Source organism: Muscardinus avellanarius, assembly GCF_963383645.1.
Source record: "Muscardinus avellanarius genome assembly, chromosome: 4".
Taxonomy (NCBI): Eukaryota; Metazoa; Chordata; class Mammalia; order Rodentia; family Gliridae; genus Muscardinus; species Muscardinus avellanarius.
The window spans coordinates 88,887,656-88,904,707 of NC_137789.1; the positions used below are offsets into that span (position 1 = coordinate 88,887,656).

The window sequence follows — 17,052 nt, forward strand, 5'->3', positions numbered from 1 at the left end:
GGGTTCTTTTCTTTGTCTTTTTTGGAATCGGGGATCGAACCCAGAGCGCCACACCTGCAAAGCAGGCGCTTTGCCACTGAGCTACATCCTGGCCCGGTAAAGTGGTTTTTGAACTTGATCTTGTAGGGGTACTAAGATTGCTTTACAGAGATGGAAATCATTGGAAAAGAAAACTTGTAAGCAGGGAAAGAAAAGTCATTTGGGAAAGTGGAGGTAAGAATATTTGACTGAAATTTGTGTAGGTGTTTATCCATCAAGGATTGTAGAAGATGAAGCTAGAATGGTATTTTTAACTTAAATGTGTATAACATGTAAGGATGAATAGATTTGGCTTTATGTATAGCAATAGGAAGCTGTTGCGTTTAGGGTAGAGGACAGGATTAGAATAGAGCATCAGGAAGATCAGTCTTGTAGGTCTAATTGGACTAACTTATTCCTTTTCAACTATATTTTTGTAAGTAGCTAACAAAGTTATCTTTAAATAACTAAAGATCACTAACTGCATGTGATCTTTAGTTATTTTCATCAAATCTTGTAGCCTTTCAGTTTTGACTGCTCTGTTATTATCTATGATCCTCAACCCTGTCTTTCAATCTTGTCTCTTAATTTGTATCTAAGTTACAGAAATCCACATATTTCTTCGCAGGAAATTGGCAAATCCTTAGAGAATCCACAAATGCCCTCTTTTTTTCCTGCTCTTTTGTCTAACATGCCTGACCTTTGTTTTATGCCACGGCAGTTTCTGATGATTTAAATTTTATTTATTGATTGTTCTTTCTCATCCCTACCCCACCTGTCCCCACTGGCCAATCCCCGGTCTCTGCTGGAGTTTTTGAGGAACTAGATGACTTCAGTTTGCAAGTAATTTAAGTTGGTCTAACATGTAGGAAGACAACGCAGTGAGTTGCTATGAACAAGGGCTGGGGAGAAGCCTGGGACACCTGGGGAATTCTTGGCTTCCACAGCCCCATTCTGCACCTGGAACCTGTTACTAATAACCACTTGTGTTTCCATGCATCAGCTTCAGCCAGCAGGGAGGGGGTATGGCTGGGGTTCTGCACGGATGGGGTTTACTCTAGCTCCCTGGAACCCTTGCCCACATGCACCCCGGTTGTCCCCAGTGACTGCTGTCAGCTGGCATCAAGACAGTTCCCAGAGCTTTAATTTTAAAGATGACTTCTTCAGCACCATTGTGAATTGCTGTGCATAAGAAGTGGAGCCTGTAGAAAGACGCAGTATGTGTTTGTCACTGAGGACCTCTGGGTGGCTGTGGGGACTAAGGAGAGGGCCTTCTAGACATGCCTAGATAGCCAGGAAGAGATAGACGGGGAAAAGTTGTCAGGAGAAGCCCGCCTCCAGCATGTCATGACTTTGAAGTCTTCCATTGCATTAAAACCTTGTTTAAAATGTGCAGTCCTCCGTCTTGTGCTGAAATTTAAAGAATCCTCCCCACCTCAATTATGGCAGTCAGTTTATATTCCTTTTGGCTCCTGTGGTTTCTGAGGATTTGAAGATATGAGAAGGGTGTTGATGTGGGCCAGAAAAATGGAGCAAGGCGAGCTAAAGTCTCACTCCAGGATGAGAAGCCCATGTTAGTAAAAAGGACTAGACTTTGCAGGTGGAATGAAACGACTCTGCTGATATTTGCATATGTGATCTGGGCTATAATTTAGCCTTTCTTTGACTCAGTTTTTATATTAATAGAAATGAGATAAGGTTATCGTATAGGAATAATACATTTTCAACAGATATAACACAGAGCATTCTTGTCATAATTAAAAATAAATGTTCAAAAAGATATTAAAAATAATGTTTATTATATCTATATTAAAATATATAATCATCCATGTGATCTTTCCAGAATCTTTAGCTTTTTACGTGTGTGTGTGTGTGTGTGTGTGTATGTGTGTACATGTGTGCATTATTGGGGATTGAACCCAGGGGGAACTAACACTGGCCCTTATTTTTTTAAGACAGAGTCTCACTAAGATGTCCCGGATGGCCTCAAACTTGGGATCCTCCTCCCTCGGCCTCCCAAATAGCTGGCATAACAGGTGTGCACCACCCTGTCCAGCCAGTATCCTTAATTTTTTAAAGTAAATTTAAATTTTAAAATGATTATTTAGCTAATTGTTTTCCATTAGTTTTTAGAAGTCAGCCTTAGCTTTAGAAGTTACACTGAACAAGGCCTGAAATCGAGCAGAATAGGAGAGCCAGCTATTATATTTCTACCTACATTTTTGTAGGCAGCCCACATCCTTTCAATATATAAATATCATGACAACATTAATGGTATTTTCTACTGTCTGTAATCACAATGATTCTCATTGTCAATGTCCACTTTTATAACCCAGCTTTTCCATTTAATTAATATATATTATCCTTATATTTAATTATTTAATGATTTAATATAACACTATAAAGATAAGTCTTTCTAGGAAGAAAGTTGAAAACATATCCTCCAAATTAATGGTGAAGCAGTCTGCAGAGTGAAGACCAGGGTGTGCTCTGGATGGGCAGTCAACAGCAAATGGCCTTTTCTAATTGGGAATCATTTGTCTCAGAATGTTCCCACAGTTGGAATTTAGCTTACGGCTAACATGTGTCTTCCTAATGCTGGGAAGCAGTTGTGGGTTTGGTGGTGCAGCCCCTTGAGGTCTCTTCCAAGCCCCGATTCTGTTGCATTAAGTTATTTGAGTGAGTTACTTGAGTTATTTGAGTGAGTACTGATGATTCCGAGAATCCTCTGGGTGTGTATTGAAGTGTCGGCTCTCTTTGATGTTGAAGGAGCTGTGGAAGGGAGACCCTATGGCTTTTCCCTGCCCTTTGTCCTCTATTAGGCCCTCACGAGCTTCCAGGCCATATAGACAAAGAACAGATCAGCAAATATTTGCTCCAAGACCCATTTCCTCTGCAATGTTCCCCGGAAAGCAGGGGTGATTTAAGACAGTAAGTTACCCTGGAATCCTTTCAGGAAATTCAACTAATGTTGGAGAACAACACTTAGACACAGCTCAGATCACAAACAAAGTGATTTTCCAGTGATGCAGAAGAATTAAGGAGAACTTTATTGTGACAAAATATTTGACACAATCACAAAATTCCGTTTAGAATATATTTGTTAAACTCTTATTTGTGCCACTCCAGGGAATAAGAGGGGTAGTTAGTCATGAAGTGGTAATATGTCGCCGGGTGTGGTGGCAAACGCTTGTAATCCCAGCATTTGGGAGGCTGAGACGGGAGGCTCGCCATTCTCGGACAGCCTTAGCTATTCAGTGAGGCCCCTTGCAACTCAGTGAAGGCCCCTGGGTTCCATCTCCAGTAATAACAACAACAAAAAGAAATGGTTTTATGTCATGTGTAATTACTATTCTAGAGCACCACTAACTAATAGAAATGTAATGTGAGCAGTATATATAGTCCTTATATTTTCTGGTTATTCCACTAAAAGGTAAAAAGAAGCCAGATGTGGTAGTACATGTTATGGTTTGGGGAAACTTTCCCCAGGGATCTTTGTTAGACCCCTGGGAATAATTTCCCAAAAACTCCCCAAAGAAACAAAAAAACAGAAAGACAGAAAAAGAGGAAAAGACAGAAATACAGGAGATAGAAATTCAGCCCCATACCAGATTGGCATGGAGGGGTGACTCGAATGAGTACACCAAAGGGCTTCCACGTGGACTCGGCCTTTTATACCCATGACCTCCATCTTGTTTGCGTGACTCTGACATAGGGAACGTCTCTGTAAGGTACCTCCCCTAGCAAGCTGTGGTGAGGTATCTCCTTTCATGAAGGTCCACCCCTCCTACCATCTTAGCTAGCTTATCCAATCATGTAGACCTGTCTTTAGAGAAAGGCCTAGTTCTCCTCTCTTAAGATCTGTCTTTAGATAGAGACAGGCCTAGTTCTCCTTTCCTATTGACTGGTTAGTTACTTTGAGCTAGGTTAATTTACATTGGAATAGCTGCCTGTTTTAGGCAGAAATCAAGTCCTTTCTTTACCCATTTCTGCTGCCATTTTGACACAACTATTTTGAAATATATCAATTATTTTCTTTTGAAATATATTAATAATCAGAGCTTTCCCAAATCTTCCTAGGCCATTCTCAATGCTGGTACAGTACATGCTTGTAATTTCAGTAATTGTGAGGCTGAAAGAGGATCACAGGTTCGAGGCCAACTTTAATAACTTAACAAGACCCTGTTTCAAAATAAAAAATAAAATAGATCTGGGGGTGTGGGGATGTAGCTCAGAGGTAGAATTCCCCTGGATTCAATTCCAAGTACTAAAAACTTTTTAAAAGGTTTAAAAATTAAAAGGAAACAGATGAACATATTTTAATAGTATATTTTTATTTAACCTAATACATCTAAAATATCATCATTTTAATACATAATCAATATAAAATTGTTCACATTGCTGTGCAACCTTCACCAATATTCATCTGCAGAAATTTCATCATCCCAGGCTAGAACTCTGTACCTATTAAATAATAACTGCCTATTCCCACCCCCAGCCCCATGACAGCCACTGTTCTACTTTCCATCTTCATGAATTTGATACTAGGTAAAAATTATCAGGAGAATCAGACAATATTTGTCTGTTGGTGTGTGGCTTATTTTACTTGGCATGTCTTCATGGTTAATTCATATTATAGTATGTATTAAGAATTTAATTTTTAAGGAATAATAATATTCCATTGTGTGTGTATGTATACATATGTATGTCTATATACCCATACCCATTTTGTTTATCAACTTATTCCTTAAAGAATATGTGGGTTATTTCAACCTTTTAGCTTTCGGAAATAATGCTGTTATAAATATTGATGTACAAATATCTGTCTGTGTCCCTGTTTGAACCTGTGGTATGTGTCATTTTACCTTTTAACTAGCAATATGCAGGAATTCTAATTTTTTCACATTTTCACCAATATGTATTTTCTTTTTTATAATAACCATCATCCTGATGGATATAAGGTGATATAATGCACTTTTGATTCTCATTTTCTCAATATTTAATGGTATTAAGCATCTTCTCATGTTCATATTGACCATTTCTGCATCAACCTCTTGTTCTACATTTGGAAAATTTTCTACTATTACTTCTTTGAAAAAGATACTTGATCCCTTTGATTTCACCTTCTTTTCCCTCTTCTATGCCAATTATTTTTAGTTTAGCGCTTTTAAGATGGGCCAATATTTCTTCAATATCCAATTCATGCTGTTTATAGTTTGAATTGATGCCTTCACTTCAATGATGGCATCCTTTATTGCTTTCAGACTCTCTCTAAATTCTTTTAGGAATTCTGTATTATTTCTACAGTTACATTCCTGATTTGACCTTCTGGAGAGCTCTGCAATCCTGTGTTATCAGGTTCTGTTATTGTGGGGTTGCTTCTTTGTTATTCCTCCTTCTCATGATTTCAGAAGTTTGTGTTTGTTGCTTTTGGTAGATTTCTCTCAGTCTCTAGGTGTCAGCTGGTATATCTAAGGGCAAGTTGTATTGTATTCAACAGTGAAGGTTGAGTGAGGAGGGAAGTGAACTGTAAATGAAAGAATAGGGTAAAGCCTCAGATAGGGTCAAGTAGAATGAGTGTATGAGTTTGGTAAAGTAGTATATACTAGAGATTAGAGATAGTAAAAATGTAGTAGTATTCTAGTAACCAATGTAGAGTTTCTGGTATAGTGATATGAAGTGTATTTAATATAAGACAAGGGAGAGAGAAAAAGAAGAAAAAAGATAGAAAAAAGGATAGAGAAAAGAGAGTAGGTATGTACAAGGGAAGAAGCTTGAGAGAGGATTTGGGAAACAACCCCAACCATAAATTGATGCAACTCTACAAATAAATGACTATTTGGCATACAGAGCCTCTGCAGTTTCTCTGTGCAGATATCGAGTGCCACTGGCACCTTTCCTGCTGTGAGTCTGGTTCTCTGAGATTTTCTCAGTTTATGCAGATGGTCAGAATCAATAGGGCTGGATTTAGTTTTAAGCACAGGTCACCCTCCATGCTTTCCACAGATTTGTTGTCTTGGTCTCTCCCTGCCTCCAATGGTGGAGTATGCCTCTGAGACCAAACTCAATGTAGGAGTCCCTGTTCTCCACAGCTAGGTCTGGGCTGGTCTGACTTCTCCCTTTTCACCATGAATGGGAGGTCTGTGGTGATCCCAGAGATCCTACTAGTTGGGTCTAGTGTTAAGCATAGGTCTCCCCCCAACACTTTCTACTGATTAGAGCCTGAGCTGTCTGTGACTCTACTAGTTCTACAGCAGACCCCATTCCCACCTTCTCTGGGTTTAACCATAAAGTCTCACACCTAGCGAGTTTTATTGGTGCTGTGTGAGTTCCTGGGGGCACCGGGCTGGGCATTCTCCCTTGGGAGCCGTGACTTCACTTATGGTATTATTGAGTGCAGCTCTGGATCTCTGGAGGGTGTGGTAATCTCAGCCACCACTACTCCTTCTCTGGGTTGAACTGCAAAATCTCAGACCCAGGGAGTTTATCATGGCTGCACGAGTCCCTGGGGGTACAGCACTGGGAATTCTCCTGCAGGTACCACAGTTTCACTTATGATTTTGGTGGGCATTGGTCTGGATCTCTGGAGGGTGTGGTGAGCTTGACTGAAGCTGGCAAGATGGTGCCACTGTGGTGCCCTCATCCATGAAGAGGGCGGGCTTCTTTTCTGGTGTTGAGCTTTGCTATGGATCCCTAAAGGGTGTGGTAAGCTCAGCCGCTGGAAGTTGTAGCCACTGTTTGTGCAGTAAGAACTGATGGCTTATAACCCCATTGATTTGCAGCTTTTCAATTCAGGTCCTTGTTTTCCTTTATGTCTCTCGAGTCCGGTGCTATGAGGCAAGATGTCGCCATTGTGGCTCCCACCACTGCAAGGCAGGTGGATTTCTTTTCTGCTCTCTGGTCAGTCTTCTAATCTTCTTTTTCTCTGTCCCTTGTATTTATTGCTTTTATTCCTCTGATAGTATTTTTGGGATTTGTAGAATGCTATTTTTGAGACAATGGAGATTGGGTAAGTGCTGCTTCCCTCAGTCACCATCTTTCTGGAAGTCTCAGTGGTCAGGATTTTAACTTAGGAATTTTGTTGGGGACACAAGCTTTTAGTTTATAACGTCACAGGAAGAAATCTGGCTTAGATTGCTTCTCTTCTGCAAAGTCTTCTTCCATCAAGTCTTTCTCAGATGCTTCCTACAGAAAAAAAGCATGTGTTGCCTTTTCTGTGTATTTATATCCAAGAAACTTACTCCATGGGAGTACTTACCTCTTCATTTGTCTTTTCTCTTATATTAGACCAGCCATCAGTAGGTATTTTCTGTAAAGGGATAGATAGGAACTATTTTAGGCTTCATGGTACATAGGGTCTCTGTTACAGTTAGTCAGTTCAGCCAGACAATATGCAAATGAATGGGTACGGTTGTGTTCCAAGAGGACTTTTATAGAAACTGCAAGTTATTTGTGGGAATTAAAATTTGTTTCATGTAATTTTCATGTGTCACAAAATATGCTTTTAAGCTGGGTGTGGTTGTATACGCTTGTAATCCCAGCATTTGGGAGGCTGTGACAGGAGGATTGTGGTTCACAGACAGCCTCAGCTACTTAGTGAGGCACTTTGGAACTCAGTGAGACCTTATTTCAAAATAAAGAATAAAAAAGAGGGCTGGGGGTGTACCTCGAAGGTAGAATGCCTCTGTGTTCCAACCCTAGTACCTCAAAAAAAAAAAAAAAAAATATATATATATATATATATATATATATATATATATATACTTTTAAAAATTTTGACCATGAACACTGGGCATAGTGGCACATGCTTGTAATCCCTGTACTTGGGAGGTGGAGACAGGAGGATCGCGTAGGTTCGAAACCAGCCTCGCTGGCTTAACTGTTTTCAAATTTTAAAAATATAAAATAGGTCTGGGAGTGTAGCCCGGAGGTAGAAGGGTTTCCAGGAACTCCAATACCACCAAAAAAAAAGACCATGCAAAAATATTAAGCCCATTCATTGCTAGTAGTCTATAAAAACTGACCATGGCCAAACTTGGCATGGACCATTATAGTTTGTGGACTTCTATTCTGGATCTCAACTTTCTTGACGGCTGGGACTGTGCATTTTTTTTTTCTCTTTTTAATTATTTTATTGGTGCATTGTAATCATACATCTTAATGGAGTACAAGATGGTACATGCACTCATCACTCATTTAGCCCTTCCCCAATTCTCACCACTCCCTCCCCCTTTCCTTCTCATATTGGCTTAGTGACTGACTTTGATATGTTTGTGAATGTACATCATGCACATTATGGACTTTCCTCTTCCCCCTTTCACCCCCCTCATTTAGGTCACCTTATTTGCTTGTATATAGATTCTCCTTCATCTAGAGTTCGCCTACGACCCATTTTCGCCTTAGCTTCTGCATATTAGAGAGATCATCTGATTTTTTACTTTTTGTAACTGACTAATCTCACTTAGCATAATGTTCTCCAGTTCCATCCATTTTCCTGTAAATGATGTAATTTTGTTCTTCTTTATGGCTGAGTAAAATTCCATTGTGTACATCTCCTCTATCTATCACCAGTATTTGTCAAATTGGTGTGAGATAAATATGGGCTGAATAAGAGTCTGTCAGTGCTTTTAATCTCACACATGCTTTCTCAGTATCTTTCCAAAATTTAAGTTGGACGGCATATGAAGTTCCTAGTAGAAAAACTTAACCTAAGTCAAAATTTGTGGTCTCCTAGTTTAGTATAATTTTGTGGCTCCTTCCTCTGTGATTGTAATGTCCCCTAAATGAAAACCAGCCGTTCTAATGTCAGAGAGGTCCTCTGTGTCCTTGTGCACTTAAAGATCTTATCGTAATCAAATTTATGTTTGCCCAGAGAGGAATGTAGTCTTAATCTGAGAAAATGATTACTGTTTCAGCAAATCATTTTAGATGCACCTTGGGCGAAAAGGAAAAGCTCTTCCAACACTGTTTTCTGCCCTTCAAATTGAAATGTTCAGCCACAGGGTTTATCATGAAAATCTCAGGAATTTTATTTGTGAAGTATTCCTTTCCTACACAGGTTAATACACCAAGGAAATCAAAAGGTAAGAAAAGGGTCTTTTATGAACCATCTCTTTAGGTGATGGAAGCAACAGGCATTCACTCAAGTAGGCTGTTTAGGAACCAAAACATCAATCACAACTCTAGCACAAGGTATAAAAAAAGTACATTTTTTATAACAAGTCAAGGTGATTATTAGTCATGCTTGCCCACCTGGAAAATGCTGACTTGACTAATATGCATATTAGCTGAATATAAAAGAGGCTTTGGCATCTTGCCCAAGGTCATGGATAAATTTGCAATCTAATCAACCCATGGTCATTACCATGCAGCAATATTATCTGAGATGAAGTTTACTTAAGGACATCACAATAGCTCATGCAGACAGAAGCCAAAACACAACATGAATTCTGAGAACTTATTTTCAGGAGTCATTTTTAACATATGGATCATGAAATATGATAGGTTTAGAGGTTTTACTATAATATTAGAGACCAACTAGGCTTAGTTGGGTTTTTTTTTGGGGGGGGGATGGGAGATAGGAGAAGATCCCATTAGATATAAATGTCATTAATCAAGAAATATGGCTGGCTGGGCATGGTGGTGCACATTTGTAATTCCAGCATTCAGGAGGCAGAGATCAGAGGATCGCAGTTCATGTGATCCTAGTGAGGCCCTTTGCAACTCAGTGAGGCTAAAAACAAGGGCTGGGGGTGTAGCTTAGAGGCACAATGTCCTGGGCTCCATCCCTAGTACCACCAAAAAAGAAAGAAAGAAAGAAAGAAAGAAAGAAAGAAAGAAAGAAAGAAAGAAAGAAAGAAAGAAAGAAAGGAAGGAAGGAAGGAAGGAAGGAAGGAAGGAAGGAAGAAAGAAAGAAAGAAAGAAAGAAAGAAAGAAAGAAAGAAAGGTGGCTTATGGCTAAGACTCCTCAAAGGAAATGCTAATTTCTAGTGGCAGGAGGGATCATAAGAATAGGAGAGGAACTTTTATCTGAGGGAATATATGGATTTATTTGAGGAAGTATGGTATAAACATGTGAGATAAATATCCATGTTGGAGTACACAGGTAAGCTGAGTTGCGCCTCTCCTTCCTGCTTCCTCAAGCTACTGTGGCCTCCCTCCGCTTAGTGCTCATCGCCCCTCACAGGACGCTGTGCACAGGCGTGTTATCACCACAGTGTTACCAGCACAGGGTTTTCATCACACACTCCTCTGGCCTCCAGTTTCATGCACATTGTTACTTGGAGGCACCACTCTTGGTCTGTGATTTGTTTGACTCAGGTGTCTCTTAATCCAGTTTATGCCCCTCCTGGGTGGATCCTTTTCAGCTACCACTGTGGTCATAGCTCTCAGAGGCTACAGCGGAGATTTCACATACTGATGCTAGGAATGTGAATGTGTTTAGTTTCTCTGTGGGAAAAAGCCTTGAAAATGTATGTGTACTGTGCTTCACCTAGACATTTCACTTCTAGTCATTCCTTCAGGGTACATTTAAAAATGTGCATAAACATTTATATAATAAACAGTAAATATCTTTTATACATAAATAGTATATTATCAGTTAATATAACTTTATCAATATATTAAATTTGCACATAATATAAATTTATATGTCAATAGGTGCAACTATTATGCACAGAGTTGTCACTATATGTACAAGTATACTATTATATATTGACAAATATATTCATATGTATAGAAATATATATATATTTATACTGACAAATATATATTTATATATAGTGGCAACTATTAATATATATATACTAGTTGGTTTGTATCTGTAGCAGCAACTATTTACATATATATGCTTTATATATATAATTGCGACTATTTTCATTGCCATTTTTTTAGAATAACAAATTGGTTGATTCATCGTAATTTGTTTGTTAGTGAGAGGTGTATCTAGATTGTGAAATACCAAGAAACTATGAAGAATGATAATGATACAGAAAATATATTTTTTTCTCTTTTGCTTGTAAACATTTAAAATGTATCGACATACCAGGATGTATCCTTTAAAACCTTTGCCCTTGCTGGGCGTGGTGGCACACACTTGTAATCCCTGAGTTTGGGAGGCTGAGACAGGAGGATCGCACAGGTTTGAAGCCAGCCTCAGCTGCTTAGTGAGGCTCTCAGCAACGTGGTGAGACCCTGTTTCCAAATAAAACATAAAATAGGTCTGGGAGTATAGCCTGGAGGTAGAAAAGCCCGTGGCTTTCACCCTAGTACCACCCAAAAAAATCAAAACCCCAAAACAAACAAACAAAAAAACCTTTGCCCTTCACTTTTTTTTTTATTATCTCTGCCCGCTGTCTGTTGTTCCTCTAATTAAGCTTGGCTTCTCAAGTCTGTGTTGTGGCGGCCCTGCATCAGCTCACTCTCAGACTGAAGCAACCCTGCAGAAATCTCAGCCGGTCCAGTCTCTCTTACCTGGCTTGTCTCCCTGCCTCATTCCCAGTACTATTCTTGTTTATGACTTCCTCCTTCCCGGTTACCTTTTATGTGTCCCTCTTCAGGCTCACTTTTTCTTGGGACGGGGGGAGGAGAGAGGGTAATGGGGATCAAACCCATAGCATTCTATCTCTAAGCTAAACCTAGAGCCATATATACATATATATACACATACATATATGTGTGTGTGTGTGTGTGTGTGTGTGTGTGTGTGTGTGTGTGTGGTACTGGCATTCCTGGAAGCCCTTCTACCTCCGGGGTACACTCCCAGACCTATTTTTACATTTTTATTTGGAAACAGGGTCTCCTAAGCCAGCGCCCGCGGCTGGCTTCGAACCTGCGCGATCCTCCTGTCTCTGCCTCCCAAGCGCGGGGATTACAAGCGTGCGCCACCGCGCCCGGCCCTTCCAGCCATATTTTTTGTTTTATTTTGAAGCAGATTCTCACTGAGTTGCTGAGACTGGTCTGTAACCTGTAATCCTCTTGTCTCAGCCTCTTGGGACCCCAGTCCTGGGATTTGGGGAGTATACTACCATGCCTGGCTCCTGTACTGCTTTGTAAATCCCAGTTCTACTTCTTAGAAAACTTCTTCTGAGTTTTTTGAGTTTTTATGTTTGTAGCATCCAGTCTTATGGTTTGTCTTAAGTAAACAGGTGTCTGGAAAAGAGCCTGGAGTCATTGGAGGAAGGAGAACACGGCTCCAGATGCCAATGAGAGCTCTGTTTCTGAGAAAGCATCATGCTTAAAGTATATTTGGAAGTGAGCCAGGCACATTTGAGTTCTTGTTGTATAAATTCTTTTTCTACTTAACTGAGTGTTTTGTTTTGTTTTGTTTTTCCACCACTAGGAGCTAGACAAGGGAGAAGTCATATTCTAGTTTCTTAGCCTCAACTAGGTTTGCGAGGAAAAATTTGGCAGACTTCAAGAATAGAATTTACTCTGAGGGATGATGTCCCCTTGTGTCTTCTTGATCTCACTTTTCTTTGGGTATTATCTCTTTCCTCTCCCCTTACAGCACACACATGGTGTTCCGGTCAGCATTTTTATAGCTATAATCTAAATGGCTGACCATGTAACTTAGAGGGAAGAAGGTTCATTTACTTACTGTTTTGAGTTCAGGCCATATGAGGCTGTGGACTGTGGATCTGCATGGTGGAAGGAGGAGGAGGGAGGGATCTCTCAGGAAAGGTGCTCCTCACATCATAGAGGCCAGAGGCAAAAGAGCAAGCAGGGAAGGAGGAACCATACATAATCCCCTGCAGCCACACCCAGCCGGCCCAGGCCACAACCCAGGCAAATCCATTACACTGCTGGGGTTACAACCCTCATGACTTAGTACCTCAGCTCCAAATATTATTAAGTGAGATCTTTAGGGGACATTTTATATCTAACTATAACACATGGCTACTCACCCTCTTAACATTTCCCCTCCTTCATCCTCAGTCTTAAGCCAATCACTCACTAAGCTTAGTCTGAGAACTAGAAAGAGAGAATTTCATTTCTATATGTTTGGCTTGTTAAACTATCCTGGGCCCATCTAGCAGTCTTCTAAAACCTCCACAAGCCATTTCTCTACCCTATACCCTTGGGATATGTGGTATATAAATTGGATTTCTTTTGTTCATATGATAACTTAAAACAAGTATTAAAAATAATTAAGCTGGGCGTGGTGGCACATACTTGTAATCTCACTACTTTGGATGCCGAGACGGAGGATCGCAGGTTATTGATTAGCTCAGCTACTTAGTGAGGCCCTCCACAACTTAGTGCAATCCTGTTTCAAAATAAAGAATAAAAAATAGGGCTGGGAATGTAGCCCAGAGGAAGAATGCCCCTGGGTTCAATCCCCAGTACTTAAAAAAAAATTATATGTTATTAACTTAAAAATAATTTTAAGTTAGCATATGATCTATATAATATGGATAATATGCATATATATGTATATATGAAGAGAGAGAGGAGAGAGAATAATAAAATAAACCTGTTATTACCTACCACATAGATTCAATTACCAAGCTTTTTTAGTTTGCCCATCTTTTAAAGACTGAATTTATTTTGATATATAGTTCCATTAAAGAATATAACATCTGTCTTTTTTTCTTAAGCTTGTCTGCTTAATAGTTCTATGGTAGTTAGCTCCAACATTTTTCTTCAACACAATGACTTTTAATTTTACTTTATTATTTTAATTATTCATGCATTAATTAATTCATTGTTTATCAATTTGTACATTAATTGTACAATTCATGGGTTTCACTGTGGCATTTTCATCCATGCAGATATGGCAGCTTCCACACTATCAAAGATGATGGTGTGTAGGGGTGAAGATTAAAATTCAATAAAAGTATCTAATAATAAGTTCACATGGCCACTTGGGGTATAGGTTACAATTTGTTAATAAGTTTTATGTAGAAATTATTGTGCAATTATTATTTCTATAATATCAGATTTCCCCTAAACATGGAAATTGAATTTTTACCTCTAACTTTTGCAAGTAAAGCCTGGTCAGATGAATCATCAGTACCATTTTGGGTAATTACTGAGGGGTATTATTACTTGTGAACCTTTTTTCCCCCTCTCCATATAAAGTCTTTGAATCAGTAAATATTTTTAAGTACTGTGTGCATTTCGGTACTGTCATACTCTCTAAGGCACTTAGGAGCAATAGAAACCTTTATCGTAGACTAGTATTAAGGTGGAAAATTATGAACATTTTGCTTGTAAATATATCTGACTTGTGAATGGAGTAGAAGAGCATTGTGATCTTAGCTCTAAGTGTGTGTAAAAGGTTAATCATTTACATATCTCTCATGAATAACTCATCTCATTTTCCAGGATGTTCTTCACAGGTGAAATTTTCTAATTAATTTTTCCCCGTTTGTTTTCTGTTTTCCTTTTTCTAGCTCTTGTGAATGTGAAACTCTGGGCCATTGACCGACAATGTTTTCAAACAATAATGATGAGGACAGGACTCATCAAGCATACCGAGTACATGGAATTTTTAAAAAGGTAGGACTCCTTTCTTCTTCGGAGTGTGTCTTTGAAATACAGCAGAGAAGACTTTCTGTCTTTATCTCAGTCGTAATAGCCTGTCCATCTGTAGAAGGGCAAGACTTTAGACGGGTTTCATTATATTTCTGCTGCCAGTTTTCACGATACATGGTTGACTTGGAATTTCTGGGTGTCCTCATGTATACTGAGCCTCTCAGTGTTTTATGAGAAAAGTGTACCTAAGAGAAACAAGGAAAAATTTACTTGTACACAAAAAGATTATAAATTCCTTTTAATGATCTATTGGTTAATGTAATTACACCACCTCTTCTAACAGACCACACTGTAAGGCTGAGCCATCTCTTGTGTGAATTCCTGTTCAAAAGGTCTAATGATTATAAATATAAAAATTTCAAGAAGTAGCTTATTACTTTTTAATCTTGAATTTAATATAAGAAATTTAATTTCCTAAATTAAATTAATTTTATATTGCAGTTTTGAAATATCAAATGATTATCTTTTCTTGAATCATATTTTGTCATAATAGCTCAATACAGGATGGGAATCGGAATGAAAAGCTAGTTTTTCATTTCTTAGGAATACACAGAAATGGATTTTTTGTTTCTTAGTTTTAAAGATAATATATTATTTTATGATTGAAAAGTATATTGACAATTTTATGACTTTAAGAAGTAGCTATTTTATATTATTTTTCTTTCAAAAACAGAAATATTATCAAACTGTTGCACATTTTGAGAGAGAATATAAAACTGTTTTGTTTCATATTTTGTTTTTTGTGGAGCAATGGTTGAAATGAAACAAGTTTACATTTTGTGATATATTTATTTATTTATTTATTTATTTATTTATTTATTTATTTATTTTGGTGGTACTGGGGTTCATGGAAGCCCTTCTACCTCCAAGCTACACTCCCAGACCTATTTTTTATATCTTTATTTGGAAACAGGGTCTCTTAAGCCAGCACAGCTGGCTTAGAACCTACATGATCCTCCTGTCTCTGCCTCCCAAGCGCAGGGATTACAAGTGTGCGCCACCACGCCTGGCTTATTTATTTATTTTTAAGTACTGGGAATAGAACCCTTACAATGCCTTGAAGGGATTTTACCACCATGAAAAAACTCCTAGCCCCTCTTATCTTTTTGTTTTGAAACATGGTCTCACTAGATTGCTGAGATTCTCAGTATTTGCTGAGCCTCACCTTGAACCTGCAGTTCTCCTGTCTCAATCTTCCAAGTATTAGGATTACAGGTGTGTGCCACCATGCCCCACTTGTGATACATATTACCAGATATCTATTGAACTTATTTAAAATGTTATTTATTTATTTATTTATTTATTTTTGGGTACCGGGGTCCTGGAAGCCCTTCTACCTCTGGGCTACACTCCCAGACCTATTTTTACATTTTTTTATTTGGAAACAGGGTCTCCTAAGCCAGTGCGCGCGGCTGGCTTCGAACCTGCGCGATCCTCCTGTCCCTGCCTCCCAAGCGCGGGGATTACAAGCGTGCGCCACCACGCCCGGCTTTAAAATGTAATTTTAATATTCCTTACTTGGATATTTTTTGTGGTTAATTAATTTTGTTTATGCTTCATCTTTTATATGTTTGTTTCATTTCCATATGAAATCCTTTTGTTCTATTTCTGCTGAAGAGACAGTAACATTCTAATTTGATATCAATAATAATTTACATTATTAAAATATTGCTCTGTTAGTAGGGTAACTTTTCCCCCGTGTAATAAGATTTGTTAAAACACTTGGGAGAAGTAAAGAAGAAATTTATTTTGAAGTTTAGTATAGTTTGGAAGGAAATTAAATTATCCAGGTATGTGGCATGTTTGTGTGTTAATATATGACATGTATGTGTGCACGTGTGTGTGTGTGTGTGTGTGTGTGTGTGTGTGTGTGTGTGTGTGTGAATCCACTCTGGTTGTTCTTTTGTGAGAAATTATTGTCAAAGTTGCCTTAGTTTGTGTAACTTTTTCTGCCAATTCAAACTGTAATACAAATTGCCTCTCCATGGCGACTGAGCCTTTTTTTGTCGGTCAGCTTAGAGCAAATAGAGTTTAACCGTTGGAATAAAAAAGAGTTGGGAAACAACTTTGATGTAATTTTTCATCGGCCTTCTCAACAAAAACATCAAATTTACATTGTCTGTAAACTCAGTACTGGGCCGGGAGTCCTGACATGACAACACACCCATGGCTGCCTGATGTAACTTGCTATGGCTGTCACGCACCGCTTCTCGCTCTACAACCCTTATGGTTCACTATTCCTGTTAAGTTCTTTAGAGCCTCGTCAGCTGGACACCCAAGGCCCTCCTGCGGCCAAGGCCAGCTAGCTTTTTTATTCCGGCATCCATTTGCACCACGCACGTTTCCATGTCTGTTCTGTTAATTTTAATTTGACTTCTAAACTTACTTCTTCTTCCAAACCATGAACTTTTCAGTACTAGGTTTTTGTTTTTAAAAATGTATTTCGTGTTCCTACTTAACATAAAACTTTCTGCTTTGTAAATACACAGTTTATAG

At 38.7% G+C, this 17,052-nt stretch overlaps 1 protein-coding gene across 2 annotated transcripts in view; it reads left to right on the forward strand.

The window, feature by feature from the left end:
• The window catches only part of PRKG1 (protein kinase cGMP-dependent 1), a gene marked incomplete at both ends in the record, with an annotated part of 1,321,419 nt that overhangs the window by 874,912 nt on the left and 429,455 nt on the right, over positions 1–17,052 (forward strand). For both annotated transcript variants that reach the window (XM_080693971.1, XM_080693970.1), the window contains one exon: positions 14,415–14,520. In XM_080693971.1, coding sequence (XP_080550097.1) covers positions 14,415–14,520 — 106 coding nt within the window. The remainder of the gene's footprint in view (positions 1–14,414; positions 14,521–17,052) is intronic.